The sequence below is a fragment of the Dicentrarchus labrax genome, unplaced genomic scaffold (assembly GCF_905237075.1).
Source record: "Dicentrarchus labrax unplaced genomic scaffold, dlabrax2021, whole genome shotgun sequence".
Taxonomy (NCBI): Eukaryota; Metazoa; Chordata; class Actinopteri; family Moronidae; genus Dicentrarchus; species Dicentrarchus labrax.
The window spans coordinates 16,401,629-16,424,472 of NW_026136719.1; the positions used below are offsets into that span (position 1 = coordinate 16,401,629).

The 22,844-nt window shown below is 41.0% G+C and overlaps 1 protein-coding gene and 2 non-coding genes across 5 annotated transcripts in view; all 3 read right to left on the minus strand.

Annotated features, from left to right (window-relative positions):
* dennd2b (DENN domain containing 2B) overlaps positions 1-22,844 on the minus strand; it is a 46,267-nt gene that overhangs the window by 542 nt on the left and 22,881 nt on the right. For 2 of the 3 annotated variants that reach the window (XM_051378502.1, XM_051378501.1), the window contains exons 5-20: positions 19,469-19,593; positions 18,590-18,664; positions 18,229-18,444; positions 17,733-17,829; positions 17,514-17,558; positions 16,922-17,106; positions 15,561-15,670; positions 14,727-14,796; positions 12,798-12,875; positions 11,083-11,223; positions 10,808-10,956; positions 4,411-4,588; positions 3,678-3,719; positions 3,067-3,178; positions 1,377-1,616; positions 1,030-1,116 (exon numbers count right to left, since the gene is read on the minus strand). In XM_051378502.1, the coding sequence (XP_051234462.1) occupies positions 1,030-1,116; positions 1,377-1,616; positions 3,067-3,178; positions 3,678-3,719; positions 4,411-4,588; positions 10,808-10,956; positions 11,083-11,223; positions 12,798-12,875; positions 14,727-14,796; positions 15,561-15,670; positions 16,922-17,106; positions 17,514-17,558; positions 17,733-17,829; positions 18,229-18,444; positions 18,590-18,664; positions 19,469-19,593 (1,950 nt within the window). The remainder of the gene's footprint in view (positions 1-1,029; positions 1,117-1,376; positions 1,617-3,066; positions 3,179-3,677; positions 3,720-4,410; positions 4,589-10,807; positions 10,957-11,082; positions 11,224-12,797; positions 12,876-14,726; positions 14,797-15,560; positions 15,671-16,921; positions 17,107-17,513; positions 17,559-17,732; positions 17,830-18,228; positions 18,445-18,589; positions 18,665-19,468; positions 19,594-22,844) is intronic. The other variant, XM_051378503.1, reaches the window with a different exon arrangement.
* On the minus strand, positions 287-358 carry trnae-uuc (transfer RNA glutamic acid (anticodon UUC)). Its single transcript has one exon. It is a non-coding gene; the product is annotated as a tRNA-Glu (tRNA).
* On the minus strand, positions 2,666-2,737 carry trnae-uuc (transfer RNA glutamic acid (anticodon UUC)). The gene has a single exon. It is a non-coding gene; the product is annotated as a tRNA-Glu (tRNA).

Sequence of the window (22,844 nt, forward strand, 5' to 3'; positions counted from 1 at the left end):
TCTGTTGATATCCATTTCATCTCACAGAATGTAGGTTGCAGAAGTGTTTTGCTTTGGTTTGCACATTAGTGAGAACAGGCTGTGATTGACAGCAGCAGATGGATTGGAGACTAATGTCACATCAAGACTCTCTTCCTGATTAACGTAACGCAAAGATTAGTTTTTCCTTTAATATTGTCTCATGAAATTACATATTCTTTTTTTTAAAATTGCTCTGTGAGGCACCTTGCAACTATTGTTTTAACTACTTCATAATTGATCCTCTGGGGAATCACTAAAATCTTGATTCCCATACCGGGAGTTGAACCCGGGCCGCCTGGGTGAAAACCAGGAATCCTAACCGCTAGACCATATGGGAGATACATCCATGAAGATAGATATTAAACTACGAATTAAAAACAGCTTTGTTCAAAACTTTAATGAAGCATATTTGACTGTTGATTGTTTATAAGTTGTTGTTGTTTCAGGGTTAGTTAGTAGTTTTTATTACCACCACTTGAGAGAGGTTAAATTTAATTCAGGTTATTATAGAGTATACAGGGATTAAGCCAGGCTGAGATTACACGAGGTTTAGTCTGATTTAACTCAGATTCATCTACCTGTAGTCCGTGTAGAAGTCTTCTTAAAGGTAAGATTTGATAAAATCTACAAAGAACCTCTCTAGACATGTTTAAAGACATAAAAAATACTCTGCTCTGAATAATAATTTGAGTAAAAAAAGGCCTTTTAGAGTCAAACTGAGCATACATCAATCTGCACAGTGATCCAAAGGAAGTAAAGATAAGCAAAACACATTTTTGACCATATTATGAACAATTAAAATTGAAACTTTATATGAATTTGTATCATGTTAGATACTTATGAGTTCAAATCTGGACGGATCAAATGAGTAGCAGTAATTGAAAAGCAAAACAATCTAATCTTGTAGTTTGTAAGTGCTCAACAAAGTTAGAGGAAAAATATTTGAAATTTCCTCTTTTGAAGCCTAAATTCTGAACTCCTGGAATCTGTGTCTGCTGCAGAACTCACCAAGGCCTTTCAAAAACTTGTTGACTCCACTCTGCTCTGTGTCTGGCAACTCCTCCAGATACTGGTCGACCCTCTGCTCAAACAGACCTGTCAACAGGACAACACAAGAGATTTAAAAAAAAAGAGAGAATATGAATCATCTCAGTATTCAAGGAAGTTAGAATAACTTTTGTCTGCCAAGAAGCACAGTGATGGGTGGTGAGAAAACATGCAGATGATAGCTTTCAGCCACTAGAGATCAGTATTACTGCAGTGCACAGTTAGTATTAGAGTTTGTACAGGGGTGGAACTCCATAGAGGAAAGTGTACACACTTTTCAAACAAACTTTTAAGGAAGGAAAGTCTACCTTTTGCCCGGGTCTTCCTCAGCTCCCGATCCTGAATGAACCCTGCAAACATCTGAGACTCCATGAAGACACCGAGGAAACGACGGATGCTTTTAGAAGCCACTGACTTGCGGAAGGCCTCTCTTTGGAGAACGCGCTCTCCGCGCTCATTCTGAGTAATAAACAGGGAATAATGGCCGATGGTCTCCAGGAAGAAGCGGATGAAGGCCTCTGACACCAGGCTATTCAAGGAGTTATACTCTGTGGACACAAAGGAGAAATACTAGGGGTTAGGTTTTCATCATAAAGTAATAAAACAGACATGTCACACTGTATGGCATGTTGACATTTTCTAAGAAATAGTCAGATAGTTCTTAATGTATCCTTGAGCAGCCAGAGAATTAAGTAAAATACATGGTTTGGCTCAACGCACAAGGACACATATGAAATCAAATCTGCCCACAGCAATTGTTAACTGTGTGGAGATTCAGGGACGTGTCCCATAAAGCTTTGTCTAATCAGCTTGAATCTAATTAACCACAAAATAAGAAATAATAATAATGTGGTTGCCCTCTTTATTGGTGTTATCAGTTACGTCAAAAGTATAGAATTAGACAAAAGCTACTGGAAAATCTGAGTTTACAGAGGCAAGAGAAAAGACACCATGAACATTCAGATTTAAAAAACTCTGCAGAAATCTTCCTATTTAGAGACATTTAGTAAATATTATACAAAGAAACTGAAATCCTCAAGATCTAGACAACCAGAGCTGTAACTGTGGTGCCTTGCCCATAGTCATTAAAGGACAATTTGAACATGATTGGGGTTTTTGCTCATTTTCTGCATTCCCTTGCTGTTTTATATTATTGTTTGTGTTTGTTAATTTCCTTTCATGTTGGTTGTTTTGTACAGTAAACGCTGGCTCATAGGCCTGGCATACTGTATAAATATTACAAAGTACTTCAAGAAGAGGACATTCTTGTGTGTAGTAGGGGTCATATAAAGTCAAGCTTAAACATCCATTTCAACTAAAAGACTGTGGTGGAAGTATTTTGCTTCGGTTTGCACATTAGTGAGAACAAGTTTTGATTGAGAAGTGGCAGATGTGATGCAACCACAAAGTTAGCTGTTTTGGAGAAGAATGTCACATCAAGCTCTTCCTGATTAATGAACCAATATCAAAGATTTGTTTTCCATTATTGTCTTTTGAATTTCGATATTATTTTCATTTTGTTGTTCTGTGAAACACTTTGCAACCTTTGTAACAAATAAGGCCATTATTGATCCCCTGAGCTTCCCTAAAGCTGCAATTCCCATACCGGGAGTTGAACCCGGGCCACCTGGGTGAAAACCAGGAATCCTAACCGCTAGACCATATGGGAGATCCATATATGAGAATAGATATTAAACTACAGATTAAAAACACAGCCTCATTCAAAACTTTAACAAAGTGTGTTTGACTGTTTACAACTTTCCGTTTGTGGACCCTAATGAACCCTCCGTGGAGCACATGAAGAGTTCATCAGAAACACAATTATCTCAGCTCCAAGATGAACCTCTGTGACTCACTATCATGAGTAGTCTCCTGAGGACTTCATCTCGAGTGAGTTTCACAGAGACACAGACTGAACATGTCCTACAGAAACTGTTGCTCTAATTAACAAGGGGAACATCTGTCTTGGTAGGGAGAGATGATTTGTCACTTATTCACCTTCGTCTGACTCGCTGTCAGAGTCCTGATTGATGATGTCATTCCTCTGCTCCAGCGCTTGCTCAAGAGCTGCCTGAAGTTTCCGCGGCAACAGCGAGGCCTCGTCGTCCATCTATAAACAACCAAAAACACTGCAGTCACCAGCGATAAACAACCGTGTTTGGAGAATAAGTTTCAAAGGGCTCAGACTTACAACAGAGAACCGCATGTTTTACAACCCTGTTTAAAGCGAGACCATGTAACTTCTGAAAGAAGACAAAACACAATATTCCTCTTACAAATGAAAAGTTCCGTTCATAAGAAATAAAATGCACACTCACGCAACTGAATGCATTCAGAGGTTTGGCTGGTTGAGCCTTACTTCTGGTCTGGTATGACCAGTAACTTATGATGGACAATGTTTGTTAGCTTTAGTTATAAAACTTTAACCCCTGGCCGGGTTAAAACCGGGGACACTACTAAAGAGCCTCAAGAAGATTTGGGGAAATTAAGGGAAATTGTTATTCTCTTGCATTTGCCACATGTGGCAACAGTGGTCACTGTTCAGCAAAAGTTACATAATCTCACTTTCAGGTCAGTTTTTCCATTGTTTCATAAGTTCATAGACTCACCTGTCGGATGAATCGGTCAGTTCCCAGATCAACCATTAAAGCCTGAGAAAAGGAAAAGAAGAGTGTTTTATTCTTCAGCACTAATTAAAAAAGCCTTCAAAGAAGCTACAAAAAATTCACATATAAAACTAATTTCAGCAACAGGAAGAGTGATGTAATGACTGGGACTGACACATAAACGACTCTCAGACAGCGAGGTATGTGTAGATATTGCTAATGCTGAGGTCAGACAAAACTTTAATGATTTTATCAGCAAGGTGCCAACCCAATAACTGTATAACTAATTAAGAACACTGCTTCACTGAGCTTCTTCTGCCAAAAATATTAACATTTGAGAAGTGGGAACAAGTGTATCACCTAACTCTGCGGTCCATAAAGTGATAATATGCCAATGTGTTTACAACTTGTTCCACTGGCCAAGTGGACAAAACAAAATAAAATTGAATGCACCTTTAAGTTGTTATGCTCTGAAAGCTACAGTCTAAAAATATGACCATAGTTTTGAATTATTTCCTGTGGTTGGAAGTCACCTGGCTGGTTCCCTGATATAATAACAGTAGAGGCAACACTCGGCCAATTTATAATGGAATTACTCCGAATCTGTATTGTTGTAATTTATCAGCCAAGACACTAACATCCACTATTCCAAGAAACATGCTTCGATTAAAGAAAGACGAGAACAAAGACACACATACAGAACAATCAAGGAGATCTAGATGAAGAATGTACTCACCTCTTCCACAGGCAACTCCTTAAGCTTAGGCAAAGAACTGGACAGGAGCCCCACCAGGAAGGGAGTGGGACAGCAAACAATATCCAACATGGACCCTGGCAGCACAGGGATGAAGGTGTGTTGCCAGGAGAAGGGGTAGAGCAGCGCCACCACTGCATGCATGCAGCTGGACAGGGTACTAATGTCAAAAAAAAAAGAAAAAAGAAAAAGACACCACCATCAATCACCTTCACACTCACATAACACCCTGCAGAGGCCACACCAGATTAAACTCAAAACAGTAAAAACAACAGCACAGATGGGTTTTCCAGACTGAAGGGGGAGTGGTGGTTTATATGGTAAATGTTCCTAACAATACTGACTACTGAAGTAAAAAAAAACATAAAACCGCTTCTTCAAAATGTTTAAACCATTAGATTAAATCATTACCTGAGGTACAAACTGAACTTTATGAGCACAAATAGTACATTTCCATCGCTAAGCTATCTTCCCAAGTTAATTGACTACTTGATCTTCTTTCCCTCGTAACAGTTGTTTCACATGAGGCATAACAGCACAGCTATGTACCAATAAAATGCATTATTGTGACACTGTCTGCAAGGGTGGCGTGACTCTGACATGTTGCTATGGTTAAGCTGGAGGTTTGTTGACGCAATACCAAAAGAGCACCAATTCGGTTTAACTCCGACAGCTGTGGTATAAAATCGAGATTACAAATAGCAGTCCGTCTTTCTCACGATCCGTCGCTTGTTGACAGTGGCTGACCCTCCTCCCCTCTGTCCTCTACATACTGTCCAATCCATGTACACAAAGAGAGTGAAAATAAACTGTGGGTCCAATCATACACACACACAGTGGAGCACTAAATCAGTATGGATCAAGAACAAGCCCAGGGATCAAACATGGTATGCAAACGCACCCCACTTGAGATATATACACTTTTAATGAGGAATGTTTTCCATGGTCGCTGTCATCAACAGCAGACAGAACATCCAAGTAAACAGAAGTTACTCCCTTTTATGTGACCTCATTCACACTGAGTTTCAGCTCCAGCCCGAAGAGGTTCTAACTGCATTTTGGAGCAACATACAGAGAACAGAGAGCAGTACCAATATCATCAATGTGAGATAAACGACAAACTCCCACAAACTTTTCCACTCCGTTCATTCAGGCTCTACGCGTTTGCCACAGACCTTTTCATCTTAACTTCCCATGAGTCAAATTGCCAAGATTAAAATGTGTTTTCTTGACAGGGTAAAATAGAATTACACCAGTAAAAACCCAAAGGCTACAATAACCACAGCATTCAGTCTTTTTAGGCCCTTTCCAGTTCACTCATAACATGAAGCACTTGCAGCTTTGCTTTGGCCGGTCTGATTTCCATTTGCCTGAGGAGGGCTTGATAATTCCTAACAGACCCGTCTCCTGGGTTTGACGAGTTCCAACAGGGAGTGATGGGGCACAGATCTCAGAAAAACCTTCGCCACAGGCTACATGCGGCCCTACACACCACTGATACCAAAAGGATCAATTACACTCATTCCCCAACCACACACTCTTGGGAGAGGATGAACTTGCAATGAAAACACTCTGCACTACCAGAGGTTGCCACTCAACTCTGGAAAGAAAAAGGGACATTCCCGTTAAGATTCAGACCAAAAACTTCAGGCCCTCAGACCACACATGGGTCAAAATACTTTGTGGCCTGTTGACTAAGAGGTGAGAATAATAAATTAGCAACAAGAAAATGTAACATCCTACATGAAAGATTTTAATTAGACAGAATCAGTGGGGGGGGGGAATTGTTTGTTTTGAGTTTGTATATGTAGATAAGAATTGAGGTTGCATTGTGGTTGTATCTGATTGGATTATGTTGTATGGAGGAATGGCTCTAGGGATGGAAATGTCGGTCTGTCAGAAGGTCAGTTTGCCCAACACTTTGGACCAGACTGAAATATCTTCGCAACTATTGGACGAATTGCCATGAAGTTTGATTCAGTACTTAATGACCAAATCACTGCACAACGAACAACAATCCCATCAGCCTCAGCTGTACTTGTGTTTACTGCTAACATCTTGAACTAAGATGGCAAACATGATAAACATTAGCAAGTATCATCACTGTGAGCATGTCTCTCAAAGCACTGCCCAAGTAAAATAAGGGTTTACCAAGTTGATAGAAAGTTTGTGAGACAGAACCTCCTGTCTTTTAAATGTTTAACCCCAAGATTTCACACCGAAACGACAACTTGTGAGCATGAAGTCGGATTCAAATATTAATTTGATTCATTTCAATATGATTACACACTTAGAAGTCATATAGATTTATGATTTCCCTCTCAGGAAAAGAGAGAAGAACCAGTTCTGCAGAGGTGAGGTCTGTGCAGAGCTGTTATGTGTTGAGGTTTGGGAGCTAATCCTGACATATTAGCTCTCGTAGTTCTGCCAGGCCTGGTTTAGTGTGTTTGAGGCTGAACTGGCAGATACTCCAGGAAACATGGGATCGAAAGGCTTAGTCTGTGAAGCCCAGAGGAGGAGGGAAAATTTCAGTGTCCGAGACAGAGAGAGGGAGGGAGACAAGAGCCTGAACCACCACATGCTTCACAGCTCTACTAAAGCACTGCACTGTGTCTACGAGCCCTGGCATGGCTAAGACTGATTCCATAGACAGAGGACAAAGAGGACTAGACCGAGAGCGAACCGAACCGCAGCTGTCAGACACCAGCTGTGCTGCAAAACTCTGCAAAGCAATTCTTCAATGTTAAAGCACATCCCAAACTCAAAATAACACCTAGAAATCAGATAAAGGTGCAGCAGAGTACACATAGACCTATATGATTCCTATGACAAGCTGCACATGGTGTATTTTTATCCTCTAGCAGAATGTTTTCTGCTCCCTTAGTCCCCAAATGGTTTTTCCCTCACTTCCTGTCTTTAAGGATCTCCAGCCACCGGCTCTTGGTCTCGGCTCCCTGGCTCCACAGAAGGCAACAGCAGAAGCCATTTTACTATGAGAAATGGCTTCCCGATGGGAAACCCTATACATGTTCTTATTAAAACCCCAATAGTGTCTGAGTTTGATCAGTGCTGTCTAGAGAGCAGATGAATGTGTGCAGGTGTTTGTGTATATTAGTCTCTACATGTGTATGTGAGCGTCTACATGTGGGTGTAAACATTCACGGGAAAAGACACTGATGTAAAAATCAGCTGGTCAGACTCTGGTAATGGCCAAGTCTTTCACGACTCTTTGAAAAACAGAAACATTTCACATGTTTACAGTGTGTGGATTTCACTCTACCTCTGAGTTAAATACCACATGGGAAACTGGTTAAGTTGTTAAAAGCAGTTTTGGCTTTGCGCCAGTTCTGCAGAGTGAATTACAGAAGACTAAATTAAGTATGCTCACACTAGTTGATTAGAAAAATGCCAGCAGCAGTGGCAATAATTCTACCTGTCTGATGATTACAGACACCATACATCATAACACTGCAGCTGCAAAACATGTTGGTACCTCCAACTCACTTTCAGACTGCTGGATCATTCCAAAAGTAAAATCATGCAGATTAAATACCCGTTTTGAGGTTGCTATTGGCACAGATGCGGACCAGAATTGACAGCATTAGGAGGGTCTGTGCATAAACCAAAGCAGCTTCCTGCACTGCAAAAAGTGTGCTTGATTAATTCACCATGGCCATGAGAAAAGCTTTAAGAAACTGTTGTTCTGTTTCCCTCTACAGTCTCCTCCCTTTTTACTCTTTAATCTATCATTCTATTTCTTGTTCTTATTCTTTACTACCTCAATCGACATGTGAGACACCCGCCTCCTTTAACAACACATCTCTGCAATCAAATGTCATTTCATACTTGAATTTTGAGTGCAGCTAGTCTGAATAATGCAGAGAGGATGGTGGAATTCAATCATTTTACAATGGAGCTATATCAGGGAAAGTCATTTAGATCCAATATGCAGTAACACTTCCACTGTAGGAGTATTTCACTGCCATGCCAAGAGATAAATCCAGACATGCACATGCAATGTGGTAACCGTCCTCAACTCTAGCCTGAGGACTGGCAGAGCCTGTTTACATAAGTCTGCAGCACTGACAAAACTCATTGAGCATCTGCAGGTCAATTGAGTTAAGCAATTACACTGTGACACAGTTGATGATGAATTTATCTGATTAGGCATCCAACTTGTTATTACAGGCACCATAAGGTGAATGATCTCTTTAAAAGAAACTGCAGACTTTTCTGCAGAGGCAACAACTTCTCTGGAAAAAATAACAAAGATTGCATTATAATATTACACGAGTTAAGTGAACGTAACGAGCGACAGAAAACTATTGCCTAACATGGCTTTTCCCTTGCTTCCTGCTTGCATTGGATATACATTTCAAGGGAAAGAAACATACATCATGTTGTGCTGGTGAGGTATTTTGGGAATGGATTATGTACCAGAGCCCCCGAGGGAGCAGCCCTTTTTATCACATAAGTCATTAATGTCGCAGTGAGGCCCTGTCACTGTTTTTAAAAGAAACCAAAATACAGGAGCTTTCACATTTAAATCCACACACACACACACACACACACACACACACACACACACACACAGGGTTTGAGCAGATCATATTGTAAGCATGACTTTATATTTATGACACAAACTTATACAACTCACATTTGTAAGTTTCTTTTTTGTAGTTATTTCTGTTTTCTGTACATAATTTGTAGTCTGAAATTGTACTTTATGTGTCCTTTCTTTACTGCAGACATTTTAACTGTTGTTCTGCTTCACAGTAATTTAACCTTTGGCCAATTTGAATTTGAATGGTGGCTCTCAATAATGCTAATGTTTACCATGTTCACCATCTCAGTTTAGCGTGTTAGCATGCTAATATTTGCTAATTAGCACTGAACACAAATTACAGCTGATGGGAATGTCATTTCTGTTGTTTGCATGTAGTTTTGCATGTATTTGGTCATACATTGAAATATTGACCTGATGATGGTTCTAGAGAAAGTTAAGAAACCAACAAAGTTACAACAATTCACTCTGAGGAATATGAATGTACCACATTTCATTACAGTCCGTCCAATATTTGTTGAGGCATTTCACCCATAACCACAAAGGTGAACCTCATGGCAGCGCTCTGGGACCCATGAATGAATGCACTTTGTTACACAAACACCCCCAGACACCCCCAGAATTTGGGGGTACTGTACTGTATGACTTTTAATAATTATTTAATCAGTTTTCTGTATAGTTATATCATCACTGTCTTGGACAACATATCGTGATAATACTGTATCATGAGTTACGATTCCCACCCAGTGACTCCTTGATGTTATCACCTCTGGTAATCAGCAGCTTAGACCAATATTCTCTGGGGACGCAGAGAGTGCCGTAGCTCATACGTAGGGAGTGAACGTGGCATCATAAGTCAAATGGTGACAGTTGAGCCGCAGATCACAGAGGGCAGAGTCGCGCACACAGGAAGTACATTCCTTTTCCTCACAGTCACTGCCCCCACTGATGTTTGTTTAAACTGGGCTTTGATACATGGAGAGATTACTTCTCGACTCAAATCTCCTCCCACTCCACCCTCGCCTCCAATGCTCCAAAAGTACCCCTCTCTTTTCTGTAACAAGAGGACAGACTGGGACATTGAGTCCTTGGAGACTTTTCGCATCCTTATTATCCTATCATTCTCCCCTGGCAGACTCTCACTGGTGTGACCCAGTTTACTTTGGGTATCAGAACTGGCAGCTGACTGACTGACTGGCGGGCTGATTGACCTGTCAGCCCCAGCTGACAAAACCACAACATAATGCTGCTATTATGTGTGTGTCGGTGTGTAGAAAGGTTATTGCTAATTCTGGCAGCATCAGCGAGGTTAAGTCTAAATGGGCAGGCTGAGGGACACAAGGTGACGGTCAAGCAGGCAGTCTGTGAAAAGTTTTTGGAAGAAATCTGATAACGTTTAAATACCAGTCATTCCATCCATAATAGCTATCCATCCATTTTTTAACCCCCTTAATTCTGCTGAGGGTCACAGGGGGCTGATGCCTATTTCAGCTCACTATGAATGGGAAGTGGTGTATACTCTGTTCAGGGCTATTAGAGGGCTCCATGAGTGATGTCAATTAATTTAAATGTACTTTCAGTGCCTGGGGCTCCCAGAGATTACATTATCCCGGGCAATCTTACATTACAACAAAAATGTAGGAAAGGTTCTATTCCATTTCATTATCATCTGTTGACAAAACGCAATATTTGTTTTTTCCTTGAAATATAAAATATGTACAAAAGCTCAAACAAAGAAAAAGCTAATTACACTACAAGAGGAAAAAAGTAACCCACCCTCACTGCACAGGACTAAGACTAATCGTGGAGCCTCACCTGAGTTTATCGGCCACAAAGATGACTCTCCGCTCCAGCAGCAGCGAGGCAAAGACTCGAATCACCTGCCGTACACCGAGGCAACTGAACAGACTGTCAAAGTCCACGTGCTCCAGTCTGGAGTCAGTGGGCCGCCTCAGCTCAATGACCTGAATGACCACAAAAAAATAACTAAGAAGATCTTCTTTCAACTGTATCTGAAAATGATTTGGGCTAATGGGCGTAAAGTAGTGAAAGAGAAAGCAAATGGTTTCTGTTTTGTCAGCAGCTCTGACCTCATTTCCTGCACCGGGCAGAAAGGTCTTCACTTTGATAATCTTCCCTGGTGCAGGGAAGGGCGACTCCATCAGACTTCTCATGAAGGGGTAGACCAGGGCTGCCGAGACACCTCGCCGCCGCTCCACCTCATCCAAGATCTGAACATGGTAGGACAGAAGCACAGTTTCATTAACATACTTCATAAAGCAACAGTTTTAACATCAACAACGCACAAGTCTCTGGAAATCTTGTTAATATGAAAGGAGCCTCAGGTTTTATCCATGTCGAATGAATATCCCACCAAGACAAAAAAGTGCACAGTCATCAAGGTCTCGATGGCGACAATTAATGGAAACATATGTGTTTGACTACTAGCAATTGTCTGGAACTCAGTATTCATTTTCTGTTTTGAAAAATAGCAATTGAGTTTCTTTCCATGCCTGTGTGATTGGAAAATTCCACCCAGTGTATCTGTCTGTCTGTTTTGGTCCAAGCTGCCTCCTGTCTGGAAAGTTGATTGTAGAATCGCCTGTTTTCAAGGTCATATGATATTACCTCTCTCGTCCTCTCCATCTCTCTGTTTGTCTGTCTGTCTCTCGCACACACACAACTCCCTCTGAAATCAAACACCACCTTCTTTTCACATTTATCATGAAAAGCACTTGTAAAATAGATCCCCTTTGCTTTAGTCTCAGGTTTGTTGCTGTACTGTTCACAAAATTGAGGCATTTAAGACATTAATCTTTTATCTGGTGAACAGCCTCAAATATCACATAATGCAAAACTAAACAAACTCTGGTGCTAGTAAACACTTTGTTCTCATATTAAATGCTAAACTTCATCTATATAGCACAGCTATTCTGCTTTAACTCAACTACCAATACAGATTTCAGATTTTTCATTTCAGGATTAGTTTTTTAAAAATGTTTTCCCAAACTGTGGCGTTGCCTTTATAGGACCAGTGTGTAGGATCTAGTGGCATCTAGCAGTGAGGTTGCAGATTCCAACCATCTGAATACAGCCCCGCCTTTGAAGTGTGTAGGAGAAACCTGTGAGAAATGTGAAAGGCTCAACCTAGAGCCAGGGTTTGGTTTGCCCGTTCTCTGCTACTATAGAAACATGGCGGTTCAACATGATGGTAGAGGACCCGCTCCCTCTGTAGATAAAAAAAGGCTAATTCTAAGGCAACACAACAATTCTTACTTTCAGGTTTTCATTATACACTCATGAAAACATACATATGGATAATATACTCCATTTCTGACAATAGATCCTCTTACATGTTTGGACCTTTAATCACAGGTTGTTGTCAATCTCAATTGTTAAATAAATATACAGCGCATATTAGCATTCTGTCTTAGAAATATACCATGGTGTTTTATTTTCACACCATATAGCAGACACTTTGTTCCAAGAGTTGAATTAATAAGTAATCAGATAAGGCTGAATTAGTCAAACAGAGTGTCTGCTCTGCTCTGTGTTCATACCACTAAGACAAAAGTGAAGGAAACAGTTACTCTGGGAAATCAGAAAGTTAACAACAAAAGGCTGAAATAAGGTTTACCAATAAACCGGCATTCAGCAGAAGGTCTGCTGAAAGTCATTTACTTCAGCTGTGAAACCGGTTAACCACAGCTACAACACCACACACAGCTTGCTTACTGTAGCTGCCTGTCTCCAGTACATGTGTTTGTGTGTGAGAGTGCATATGCTTGGGCAAGGCTGAACTCACCGTGGAGAACAAGTCAAAACAGCCCAGTCTGCTGATGACACAGTACACCTCTGGAAGGCGCGGCCCTTTCCCAGTCGGCTGCAAGAGAAAGCATACAGAGACTCATTGGACACTGATGTTAACGAGATGACACATTCACAGACGTGCACTGCAAGCACATTTAAAGGAAGAGTTCAGCAGTATAGCATAACATTCCATGAACTTGCAGGAAACAGATTTTATTTAAAAAGAAAATCGAAGCACCAGAGGCATTTCCCATAATGCAGCTTTTGTTAGAGCATAATCCAAGTTTGAAACACAAAAATGTGATGTCTCCAAGCCCAAGCCGAGACGACCTTGATGACTTAATTAAGTTTACTTTTCAGGCTTTTGAAAGTTCCTCCACAGCCACTGAAGACATAATACATCACTTTTCACGCCCTGAAAAAACCCCCAGTGCTGACTGGACTTGATGTGTTAAATCTGTAGATCGGTAACCCTTTAACCCCGTTAATTTAGGGTCAGACCATGATAATACAATATGTAGATAAGCTGTGTAAACACTGTTTAAATCTAGGCTGTAATCTGAGGTGAAAGTCTTTTATGTGGATACCAACTTCCTAAACACAGGTGGTTTATCTGCTTGTGCTGATGGTATCTACCTTCCTCTGTACACTTATAGACCATTATGTGCTTCGAGACACAGGCACTCAAACACACAGATACAAATGAACCCAAGCACTCAAGAAACGCCAATCCACTTGTCCATATTAGGTATACAATTTTCTCCTCTTGTTTCTCCTCCGCTTTTCCAAATGGATGATTAAATCAACTATGTGGAGCTTGATTCAAGTCCTCAGGAATGCTCGGTTACTGCCAACGGCTGGTCAGACAGCAGGGAGGAAACAAAGTTACTGGAGGAGAGCAGCTCACCTCTTCCTCTACCTTCATTAAAATCTGCTTCTATCAAGATGAATCTCAGATCAACCGTGCAGATCAAGTTTTTAAAAACATGTTTTTGTCTGATCAGAGAGTTCCAGCACATATGCATACGCAGTGGTAAAGACACTGTCAATAAACCTCTGAGAGTATACACACTGTAGTACTGTAAACATACTCAGAAATACCAAACGGCAAACAAAATCACCACCACATTCACTGCATCCCACACAGTCATGCTCTCTACCCGCAAGCTAAATGGGAAGCTCAACAGAAAACTTCAAAGCGCTCTCCAGACTCATTATGAAGAGGAAATACTCCACAATGACAAAGTTAGGATTTTTCATGGTTTCTCTGTCTTTCCTTCCCTGAGAAACTCTTGTTAAATTGAATGAGTCAATCCTAACTGGGTTTTTATCATACATACAATATTATATTTCTATGCACGACTGAATGTTTGCAGTATTAACACTAGTTTAAATATTATGCAGCAACTATATTTCTGTCTGTTCATTTTATAAGATACATGCAGTATGTGACTATATACTATTTATACTGTATCAAATTCAAAATCTGTTTATAATGACAGATTTAAATATTTAATATTAAACCACTTTAAAGCATTTTTGTAGCAACTGAAATCTCCGTTCAAAGATCGCTGTGTGGTTTGAATGTTTGTTATTCCAGATGTTTCTGTTTCTGCTGTTTGCCATAGGTATTTCCTGGACAAAGGCTAAGAAGTCCCCATAAATTACCCTCATGCTGATCAGCAGCTATAATAATGAGTGGGTGAATCTTTTTTGTCTGCCTTTTTTGGGCAATGGGCACAGTTTTATTTTTGTTTTTTTGCTTTACAGGCTCTCTTTCCTGCTGCCACAGTGGACGGTCATGCAATACATCAATGGGTCCCAGAGGAAAACCATATCACATGTTCACATATCTGTCACAACAAACAGGGCTCAGCAGGGTGTGAACAGGGACCAGAGGATGAGGGGTTGAACAGTGGCTTACCAGCAGGCGTCTGCAGTACCCAAACCTCCTGCTGCCGTCCTCTCCAGTCAACATGAAGGAGAAAGTCTCACTGTAACACAAATGCATGCACATGAGAATCAACACAAAGACACACACGCATGTAAACAATCTGTACATACATATGCATATAAAAATTAAATACACAGAGCACAGAGTCAGGACTGCAGGGCGCCTTTGTGTCGGGTCTGGTCCAGTTTTACATTCAGATGTTTGTGTAGCAGTTGTAGTACACAGCAGTGTTGATAAGCATCAACACCATAAAAATCATTGGTAACATAGTTTAAAAATATGCTGTGTGGACAGTCGGTATTCCTGTTATTCATTGTAATAAAACTACATTCCCTCTTAGTGTTGATTCACACATTTAGCAACAGTTGATGCTGCAAGTTTTAGCAGTAACAACAGGGGAACTCATGACGGTGGATTTACTCATCACAAGAAGTACTACTCAGCCTGTCAAGACAGTTGAATAATATCCTCTGCGGAGTCTGAGAAAATGATATTAATGATGTCATCGGGGTTATCTTGATTACGTCTTGAGACTTTTTTCACAGAAAGCCTGTGCCACAGAATGGAAGAGGGTGTTTAACCGGGCAAGGAGGGTTTAATAAAGCTTTAGTGTTGGATAAATCCAGGATTTTTTTTGACCCACTCTAGGGGCTTAAAGTCAAGATATCTTGGCTTTGATTTTGACTACTCTTCTTTTTAATCAGCCTGTCACAAGCCTACCAGCTATACTGGAGTACCTATTTAATACAACAGTTAATAATATGTGAAAATGTGACACTGAATTAGGAAGATTATCAGCCATACCTGGTGTACTCAGACACAGGACTCCAGTCTTTTGCATCTGGGAAACAGAACTGAGGAATGGCTTTGAGTCTCTGTTCGGCCTCCCTCATCTGCTTGGTGGGCCTCTCTAGCTGTGAGAGGAGAGGAGAGGAGTTTCAGTCAGCTCATTTTAATGCAGATAACTGTGTCCTCCTTTTGTAAGATCCCCGCGGGTGTCAGCATGACCAATAAATGACCAGACTAACATTTCTCCTATACAAGGTTAAACCTTTGCCCCCCCCCCTCCCCTCCGGCCTCATTAACTCCATAACAGATTGAGTGTTTCCCCTGGCAGGCAGAGATGTACTTCTCCCAAGGGACACTGCTGCTGAACCAGATCTTAAATAACTTTAAAATATATCTTTGAATAACTAAAAACACTTCCCTGCCACAGAAATGGATCCTGGGTTATGTTTAACTATAAACAGACTCCCAGGACTCCTGTACAGCTTTAAATTGTCAACAACCTGCATAATCAAGTGTGAAAGGCTCACAGAAATATAGAGTTTCATTTCAGTTCAAACATTCAAAAATGGGCACGGGTCACTGTCTGTAATGATACATCATCCTGCTCATTTTCAGCATAATCATCTGTAGTAATACATGACTAAGAGCTCACAGTGGGAAAACTCTGAAAACCGTACAGTACATAATCAACCGTTGTTCCAACACGTTATTTCTAGATGACACCTGCCAAGCTTTATCCGTGGCATTAACTGTTACATCTTTTAGACCGTCTAAATATGACTTAACTGGATTACATTTGCTTGTGAAAACTGAAAATCAACAGTTCGTCTCCATCATCATCTCCAGTTGTCCGATATGAACTGTTATTAACTGTGTCAAGACAGTTTTCAATGCTGCTGCCTGTGCTGTTGATTTATTCATTAGATGTGGTGTATAAGCTCTTCTGTTATCAACATGTATACGCTTATTTCTTGAACTATCCCATCATCATCATTTTTATTTTTATTACATTTATCTAATTATTTATATATATTTTTTCATTTAACTATTTAATTTAAATCTAATCTATCTGAAATTAGGTCTGACCTTTTCCCAGAACATGCCATCGATTTTTAAACTGACTGAGTGATAAATGTGTTTTTTCCACCTTCTGCAGTCGCCTAAACACACTAACATGCAACAGGGAGTGCTTTTAAATTCAGTACCTGCTGTCTACAGCATTCAGTAATGATAATAATGCAGCTCTGAGCCCTTGTAAATCAGCAGAAGTGGCGTATCAATGTAGTATTTGTGATTTCTAATTCCTGAGCTAAAACAATTGGTGAGGTCCTTAAATGCATTTCAAAGAGTGGATTTAGTTATGACTTGCTTTTTACCTTGGGGAACTGGTAGGTGACCTCTGGGGAGTAGGAGTTCTTGCTGGGTTTCTTTTTTAGAGAAACAACCACAAAATACTCAAAGAGTTCTCTCTCCTGCCACTCAATGAGCTGCAGCTCCAGTGTGCGGTAGCTGGGGGCCCGTCGAAGGATGGACTGCAGTTTCAACAACCTCTGGGTGTGAGCTGAGGAGGGAGGCGAACATTAATACACAATTCACTGTCTGAAGAGAGTTCACACTTTGCAGCTCAGTGTGTAAATATAAGGCTCTGTGGGTATTAACCTTCAGCCAGTCAGGATATTAAATGTTATTGTTAAATGGTGTGATTCACTTTTACTGGCAGTACTGAAAAACAGAGAGAAAACATCTCTAAATCTCATTAGTATTCATCTCTGCCATTGAATCTAAATATGTGATAAATGTTGTATGGTCTACTGATAATCCGTGCATATGGCAGTTCTGTGGTCTGTCTCACGCTGGGTTATTTGTTAAATACAAAACTTGGAAGCTGTTGCACAAGCACCAGGAAAAACAGCCATAGGACAGCAGTGAAGCACCTAACCCTTGCAACTGTACGCTGTGGTCGCTCACCTTTGAACCTGTCGTCAGAGTCGCTCTCACTCTCACTGTTGTCATCTGAGGCAGATATGAGACAGACAAGAAGGTTTTGTCACGGGTCAGAGGGCAATTTCACAAACATGTGTTTATGTCATGAGAGGGACACAGCAAGAACTCAATGTGGGTGGCTGAGACACAAATATTTACTCGCTTATCTGGCCAGTGGATGAAGGGAATAAAGAGAGCCCTTACCTCTCAGAGATGCAGTCTCAACATTGGACATGGTCAGCTTCTTCAACCTCTTCTTCCCACGTTTAGTGCAGTAAATGGAGTTGATCCTCTGGACCAGCTGTAAACAGAGAAAAAGGGAATTCTCTGTTGGGGAATCTGAGGTTTAGTTTCTTTTGATCCTAAGTATAGAAGAGGGGGGTTGCACCTGGCCAAAAGTAATACTCTGCTGTACTTTAAGGGTAATAGAACTGAAAAACAACGTCATGGCGAGTTCTTGAGAAAAGGTACCACAAGAGTAGAGCTGAAACAAAAGCAGTAATTGAGTGCATGGAGGCAGTGTGTTTGAAAAACATCTTTTCCAAATTGAGGAATTACTAATGATCCCGAGCTGGTCTGACTCTGACTCGGTCCCTACAGAAATCTGAGCTGGTCTGTGAAGCAGGAAAGGAAAGAGATCAGAGTCGGAGCTCTGCAAGGACTTAGTGTAGGTGTTTGTGTAGGATCCAGTAGTGTGTACCTTGGGGATCCTACAGTGCCTGTGTGAGGCCAGGGTATCACTGGTACTGCAGAGGTTATCATCCAGCAGGCCACAAGGTGAAGGCGATAAACCCAGCTGAGGGAGAAGCAGCATTTCATCGTGGCTGTAGCGTTTTGACAACTGTGATAGCCGATGGCTTTTCCTGTCACTCGGCCCAGGGAGGCGAAGGGACTGGCTACTGGGTTTGGAAGGCAACTGGTCAGAGAGAAAAGAGTATGGATGGTTTGGTACATTTCAACAACTATTTATCCCAATGCATTCCAGTAATTCAAGATATTTTCCTTTAAGTTATAAGCCTTAAGATTTTCATGCAATCAAACCCCATCTTTGAGGTTATTACCTTTTTATATATAGTAGTTTTCAGTGTTTGTGTCCGCAATTTGCACGCTTCAGATTGCCGATTCAAATTTCCTACCTAAGCATGAGGGATATACAGGAAATGATGCATGCATGTAATCCAAAGTTATTTTATCTTACTGATATCAGCCTCACTGTTTACGGTTCACTCTTTACATTGTATCAGAGGTGTATTAAGTTACTGCTAATGCAAATCCAACATTGAGAGCATTAAAAGCATTCAAAAAGGGGAACACAGGAAGAAGTCACAGGAATCACAATGTATTATTACAAATGCATCTACAAATCATGACATGGAAATTCTCTGGATACGTTTTAAATTGTGTAAGGAGTAATGGAACAAAGAGGGGAAGACCCTGTGAGCTGTTGAACACCTACAACTTCTCAGCAAGGTAACACATTTTACTGTGCCCTGCTGTTGTCTGGACTATTCCCATGAAATGCAGCATGAAAGATTGCAGTTGCTCGTGGCCTGGTGGAAAAAGGCCAATTATCAACTTCTTTATTAAAACAACATGAGTTTGTTTGACTACACTCAAAAATACAGTACATTCCCGACAAAGTAGCTGCTCAACGAGTATTTGCTGGAGTATTAAACCACACTTGCTGAGTAACCATGTAAGTTTTGAAGTGAGGAAGCCAAATCTGCAGATGGACCTTTCAGTGTGGAATCTCAAGGTCTAAACATATCAAACTGCTTCCTGTAGTGCCACAAATGAGGTGTGACATTCTTTAAATGATCTTGTCCAGAATTCAGCACCAACAACTAGCGAGGGGATTCACGTTAAAGGAAAATATATGGGTTATTTTTACTACAGGAAAACAAATCGGTGCTGTTGATCCCAACAGGCTTATGACTTACCTGAGGTGGAGAGTTCCTCTTCCTGTCCATGGTGGTCCAGGATCGGCTGCTCTCCGCCACCAGACAAGATTTCCGACCCAAACTCTTCCGCTTCAAGTCAACATCCTCATATGGGTTCTCCTTTTCTGTGAAGATGAAGTAAGGATTCAAAGTAGTTCAAATACAATGTCAGCAGTAAAGCTAGAGACAGTTAACAGACAAAGGATGGTTTCAACAGGGGGCAGATGATGCTGGAGGGTCAAAAAGGGTAAACAAGGGGCAGTAAAGGGTGTCAGTGGCAGAAGAGGGCCTCCCTATGGTTAGGCTGAAAAGAGAGTCCTGAAAGGTAAGTCAAAGGTCACTCCCAGCCAGCTCAAGTGAACTCCCTTTTTTCAAAACAGTTACTGTTGGCACTGGGCCCCACAGGCCCCAGTGAAACTTCTGGACACGACACCGCTGGTGAGTCACTGTCCAGGCATGTTAACTGTCTGCTGTGAGAGATGAGCAGAGGAGTTATGTTCTCTGGCAATAAAATTGTTCAACTAATGTGAAGAGTTATATCTTAATGTACAAATATTTAATTATAATAACCATTGCCACACATACTGGAGTCTCAATTGTTAGTTGAGTTTAAGGACTTAAACCTCCAGAAGTTACAATAAGCATAGGCTTTGCTACTAATCTATAGCTGTACTTTAGTCAATAAATTATATCGGAAAAGGAAAGAAAAAGAACATTACAGAGCACTGCACAGCTCTCACTGATGTCACCTGGCAGAGGACCAACTTAAATAAAGAGAAAACTTGTGTAACACCACAGTCCATGTCTATTCAGACATGCTCTCTGAGAATAGCTTTCTGGCAGGGTCTGAAAAAGGTTGTGAGAAAGTGAAGAAACCACAGTGAAGAATAAAAACAGAGCCAGATGGCGTCGAAATGCATGAGGGGAACTTTTTAAAGAAAGAAAAGCAGTGTTATCTGTCAGTAGAAAGGGTAAGCGCAAAAATTTACTTAGTAGCCATGTTCCTTCTTCCCGAGTATATTCGTGGAAAACCCGATGAACTTAGCATGTCAAACAATGAGTGTGTGTTTTAAAAACACCAAAGATTAACCTACAGGCAGAGCTTTGTTCGGTGATCTATTTTTAGGTTAAATATTGAACCTGTGTGAGGTAAATACGCACACCCATGCATACATACACAGACAATGTACACTGCCTGGGATCTTTAGAGTGTTATGTTGTGTCACACAATAAATTAGGCTACTGGAGTGATTTTCTGTGCATCATTAAAGCGCAGGAGCAGAATAAGAGGGCTTAGTCTGACCCCACGTTGTGCTGAAACTCCATTAAACTGAAGCAACACTGTAATGAGAGCCTGCTGGGAAAATGATAGGTCTGTATAGCTGCTTATGTACTAGAGGGTACTAATCTACTCCTCTGATTACAAACATCCAGATCTGTCTCTAACACACCCCCAGACACACAGTATTATGCAGGGAGTGGACACACCTCGGCTGCACACTGTGATTGTACATTTCTGTGTACACAATGGACTCTCTGGGCAGGGAGAGGCACAGAACAAACTATACCAACAATGTCAGTATCTGCTTACCGTATAAAAGTGGATGAGCTACTGTATAGTGGCACCACTCACCCATACAGTCATAAACAGAAATGTGCATGGGATAAAAAAGTAGGTTACAGTTTAGTAAAAACATTTGGAAAGCACCACAAACCATACAGATAGTCTGCTTGTGACCACATGTAGGAGTATTTTTGGCATGTTTTGCACCACAAAATACCAAAATCACAGTCTTCCGGATTATTCACGGGAGTAAGAGCAGACAACACTTACGTCAGTGAAGGTAACACAAAGCTGGGAGTGACCACAAGACCAGGAATCTATGATACAGACAGCTGAATCATAGTGTCACTGGATCACAAGGTGTGATTCAGCTACACGTAAACAGATCACTCATTAGCACTCCATTTATCAACTACACTAGTCAAAAGCCCTTAAAACAGTCCCCTTATAACACAATCTATCATGCAATTGTAGTAACACCGTAGAATAGGTTGCAAATGACTTGCACTCGGAGAGTAAACATCTGACATCATGCACAGGTAACAAAAACCCAAATGGCGTGGGTGAATTTCCAACTAAGACAGCTAAGGAAGCCAAGATCTCCTTGTGGAGTTTAGGAAATGTGTGCAGACTTCTTTGTATGAAATGCTTGTTAAAATAGGGGCTCAGAGGGACCAAATCATGGCTCATTTACAGTTGTGGCTGCTTCTCAAATGGCTCATCTGACCTGTAAACCACTGCGTAGTGGTGGTGGAAACCACTGCACTCACATATTCAGTTTGAAAGCTTTGTTTGAAATATATGCAAATAGCTGGAGCTCTTTGTCGGGAACAAACACAGATTGGCAAAAGTGCGTCTCCAAACTGCACACTCCACACTCACAGTGCTGGAGGAACAATGGGGGCTTTGTTGGGATTCACATGAAAATCAGTCATGCCCTGACACTCTCCTACTGCACATCCTCGGCTTTAACAAAAACAAAAATGCTGTTGAGCACCACACTGATGACTGATTTGAGAAGAACAGTAATCTAACCACAAAGTAATGTAATACTTGCACCAGCCCTTATTTGGTCATCGATGAGCATTTATCATGAAAAATATTTCTGAGTGTGAAAACTTTTTACTGCATCTGAAATCCAAGCTTTATCATGAGACCGTACTCCCACTGACACACATTTCCACCACGTTAAGTATGCACTGGGGGAACTGGCAATTGGACTGGGCAGAAGGCCTGGGGTCATTTGCTAGTGGAAAGGAATTTGGCTCTTCAACATGTCCAGCATTTCATACACACATTAGCTCAGAACATTTGAGTCGACCCTGTTTACAGAGAAATACATAATGTGTCGCTGAAAGGGTTGCAATGTGAGAGGATGATGCTTGACAATCGAAATGTAGCAACTAAATAAACATGTTCTTTACTGTATGTTTGGTGCTAGGGCTGCACAGTTGTGGCTATTGTTGATTATCTTTGTGGACAAAAGAGTTTTACTGTGAGAGTTTTTCAGTGCTCATTCTCTATAAATGTGTGTTAGTAGAGTGCTGGATGTGAAATATGAAGAGAACCAGACTAACTTAATAGTAAAATACAACCTAGATAACCACATGTTTTCCATTAATCTGAGAGTGTTCATTGACTGCTCCCACGATGAGATTTTCTTTATGCCCCGCACCTCCGCATGAGGCAGTTGCAAGAGGAGGAGCTACTCTTTCACTCCTATTACATCAGGCCATGCTGCATGGGACTATCACTCTCACTACTAAAACATATGACTACTGTCCTCTGTGGCCACTATTGCATTCACAATAA